General features: G+C 18.0%; 1 protein-coding gene across 1 annotated transcript; it reads left to right on the top strand.

The window, feature by feature from the left end:
- On the top strand, window positions 1-3282 carry PGSY75_1031500 (putative DEAD/DEAH box helicase; the record flags this gene model as incomplete). Its single annotated transcript, XM_018786086.1, has 6 exons — window positions 1-1325; window positions 1500-1788; window positions 1897-1968; window positions 2110-2439; window positions 2616-2789; window positions 2983-3282. Coding segments are annotated over 6 exons (2490 nt in total), but the record flags the coding sequence as incomplete, so codon positions are not given.
- Between the last annotated feature and the right edge of the window lie 1073 nt (window positions 3283-4355).

Here is a 4355-nt window from a genome sequence, read left to right on the forward strand (position 1 = left end):
AATTCATCGAATGTTGTTAGAAAAAATAATTTGAAAATTAAGGAATATTTAATAGAAGATAATAATATTAAAGATTTAAATTGTATATGTTCTAAAAATGTGGCCCCTCCTATAACAGTTATATTACAGGAAGAAAATTATATTTCCAACACATATGATATGATGCAAAATAATAAAAATATTGATAATAATAATGATAATAATAATAATAATATGTGTAAAAGTGAAATTTATATTTACAATATAAATAATAAGGAACCTAAGGAAGACAAAGAAGAAAATATAAATAATAATATTATTATATATAGCAATAAAAAAGATAATGAAAAAAATAGCTGTTTAAATGATGTTATAAATAAATATTTAAATGATTTAGATAATCAAGAAAAGATAGAACCTAAAGAGGAACAGGACAGCTGTGTAAACAATATAAATATTATAAATAATAAAAATAATATACATATTACAAATAATACAAATAATTCAAACAATATAAATAATATAAATATCACAAGTCATATTAATAATAATTATTATCATTTTAATGATAATTCATATAATTATCATGAGAATGAAAATATAAATATGAATCCTTATTTAAATCTGCAAGGATATATTTATAATACAACCATAGAAGAAAAACAAAATGATTTATGTGAACAGTATATTCCATATCCTACAAATAATATTGAAGAAAATATGAATAATTATATCAATGACATATACAATGAACACTCTTATGGTCTATATCAATCATGTATGAATGATAATATGAAAAATGAAAATGATGATAATAATAATAATACTTGTGTAGTGACATCCTGTGAAAAAATATATGAATATAAAAACCTACCACAGCAACAACAATCATATGATGAAAATAATTATTATTCACACAATAAAAAAAGAACTAACTATTCAAATAATAATAAAACGAATAGGTGTGATAAATATACAAATGAAAATAAATATCAAAGAGGTTTATATAATAAATATTTATATACAAAAGATAAAAATAATTTATATAACAGTAGTAAAATGAAAGATCATAAATATAATGAGAAAAAAGACAGAAGAACTGAAAATAATAATAATAATAATAATAATAAAAATAATAGTAATAGTTTTTATGGTGACAAACATATTACATATAATAAGAACAAAAAGGATAATAAATTTTTTGATGATGATAAAAAACATAAAAGATATTCTGAAGAATCTGAATGTAGTATATTCAATGATGATAATTATCGTGTGCAATGTAAATTATATGGTGATGAAAAAATAAATATTCCTAAGGCATTAATAAATATGGAGCAATTAAGGTATATTCTGTAACATATCATACAAAATAAATTATATAAATATATATATATATATATATATATATATATATATATATATATATATATATTTATTTTTTTTTTTTTTTTTTTTTTTTTTTGTTATATATATTCATTTAATTTTTATATATTTCTTTACATTTCATACCATTTTAGTAACCAATGTGATGAAGAATTATATAAGAATATATGCTTGAAAGGTTACTATAATATGACTACTATTCAAAAATATTCCATCCCAATAATTTTAAAAAAAATAAATCTTATAGCATGTTCACAAACAGGAAGTGGAAAAACATTTTCTTTTTTATGTCCTATTATATCTAATCTTAAAAAAGAAAACGAGATATTCCGTCCTTACTTCCATGGAGCATATGCATGTATATCTCCTTTGTGTTTAATATTATGTCCAACCCGAGAATTAGTAATACAGATACAAAACGAGGTAATACATATAAATAAAATATAAATGTGGAACTGTAAAAATTTATGTGCACACACACATATATATATATATATATATATATATATATATATATATGAATTATTTTAGGTTAATAGCTTAACGAAAAATATGAGTATAGTTTGCATGTCCTTTTATGGAGGGGAGACAATGAAGGAACAAGTAAGTTAAAGAACGAGAAATATATGTGTATATATATTAATATATATGTGTATATATATTTATATATATGTGTATATATATTTATATATATGTATGAATATATCTACATATTGATATATATATATATATATTTCATTTTAGATTGCCAAGATAAATGAAAAACAGGGAGATATTATCATTTGCACACCAGGAAGGTTATTGGATTTATTAAATAGTTGTAAAGTAAGTCTTTCATTTATAAAATATTTAATTTTTGATGAAGCTGATGAAATGATATCTCTAGGCTTAAAAAAACAAATGGACGAAATAATTTTTCAAAAGGATTTAAGTCCAAAGGATACGAGACAAACAATATTCTTTACTGCAACATTCTCTGATAAGTTAAAGGAGCATATAGAAAATTATATGAGCACCCCTTATATATATTTGAATATAAAGCAAAAGAGGGAGATGAAGAATAGGATAAGAGAGGTAATAAATAAATAAATAAATATATATATATATATATATAATATTTTTTGAAAGAGAAAATAAAAAAGAGAGGGGGATTTTATATTTATATCATATTATTTATAATGGTCATATCTTAATACTTTTATTTTATATAATTTATTTATATATATACATATATATTTTATATTTTTTAGATTGTGAAATACGTACCTGCAAAGTCCAAATTTATTGAACTTTTAAAGGATATTAAAATATTAAAAGGACAAGCCATAATATTTGTAGAATTAAGACAATCAATAAATAATGTTTTTAATTTTTTAAAAACAAAAGGTTATAATGTGGATTATTTGCATGGTAAAATGAGTCAGGTTAAAAAAAAAAAAAAATAAAAATAAATAAATAAACAAATAAATAATGAAGGAAGGTTGTAGAATAATATTATAAATTAAAAATATATATATATATATATATATATATATGTGGAATTTTATAAAATGTGCATATAAATATATGTTTATTTATTATTTTCTCTCTTCATATAATATTAATATTTTTTTTCAGATTAGGAGACAATCAGTATTTGAGAGTTTTAAAAATAAATCTGTTCAAATACTCATAGCTACATCAATAGCAGCAAGAGGATTAGATTTTCCAGATTTAGAATTAGTAATAAATTATGATCTTCCTTCAGAATTTGAACAGTATATGCATAGAATTGGAAGGACTGGAAGGATTGGTAAGAGTGGGATGGCTATAAATTATTTTAATAGTTCAAATAAAAAAATTATTGATAAACTTATTGATCATTTGAGGAAATATGATCAACCGGTTCCTAACTGGTTGATCCACTTCAAGAAATGAAATATATATATATATATGTATTTGTTTTGTTTTTTTTATTTTGTATAATTTTTTACATTACATAAATATTAAAAATATATATATATATATATATATTTATTTATTTATTTATTTTTATTTTTTTTTGTTTTATTTTAATTATTATTTGAATAAGTAGGTATACTATTTTTTTTTTTATTAATTTTATTATATATATATATTATATATATTTTAATTTGTATATATTTGACCATAAGACCTTTCTTTAAAACTTATATAAATATTTTCTTTTCTTTTTTTTAAATATTGACAAAAGATATTTTATAAATATATAAAAAAATACATATGTCAAAAGAATATCATATGTATACAACTTTTTAACGTTCTGTTACGGTTTGAATATTTAATTTTTTTTTTTTTTTTTTTTTTTGTCCCTATTTATAAAAAGGGACTTATAATATTATATATAAATAAATAAATATATATATATATATATATATATTATTCTTTTTAATGAAGAGATACTTTTTTATTTTTATGCGAATATAATGTAATATTATATATTTGAGCATTTAATGTAGCTGATTGTATATTATTAATTTCGAAAGAAGAATCTTCATTGAATGATTGATGGAATTTTTCCCTTTTAAAATTATTATTAGTTATATTTATCATATTTGTTGTATTTATCATATTTGTTGTATTTTTTATATTTTTTATATTTTTTATATTTATTTATTTATTTATTTTTTTCTCTCTCTTTTTTTTTTAATTATTTATTTTTATTTTTATAATGATATATTTTTATTTTATATTGCTGTTGTCGAAAATACGAACAAAATATATATTGTGTAATACTTTTTTTTTTTTTTTTTTTTTTTTTTTTTTTTTTAAAATTTTTTTTTTGTGTAAAAATAAAAAGTTTTTTTTTTTTTTGTGAAAATTTATAAAATTTTATAATAAATATTTTTGAATTTTTTTTTTTTTTTTTTTTTTTTTTATTTTAAAACTATTTTTTTTTTTTCCTTTTATTTATATATTATTTTTATATATAATATTTTTTTTTTTTTTTTTTTTTTTTTTTTTTTTTATTT

The sequence above is a fragment of the Plasmodium gaboni genome, chromosome 10, assembly GCF_001602025.1.
Source record: "Plasmodium gaboni strain SY75 chromosome 10, whole genome shotgun sequence".
In the NCBI taxonomy this organism is placed as follows: Eukaryota; Apicomplexa; class Aconoidasida; order Haemosporida; family Plasmodiidae; genus Plasmodium; species Plasmodium gaboni.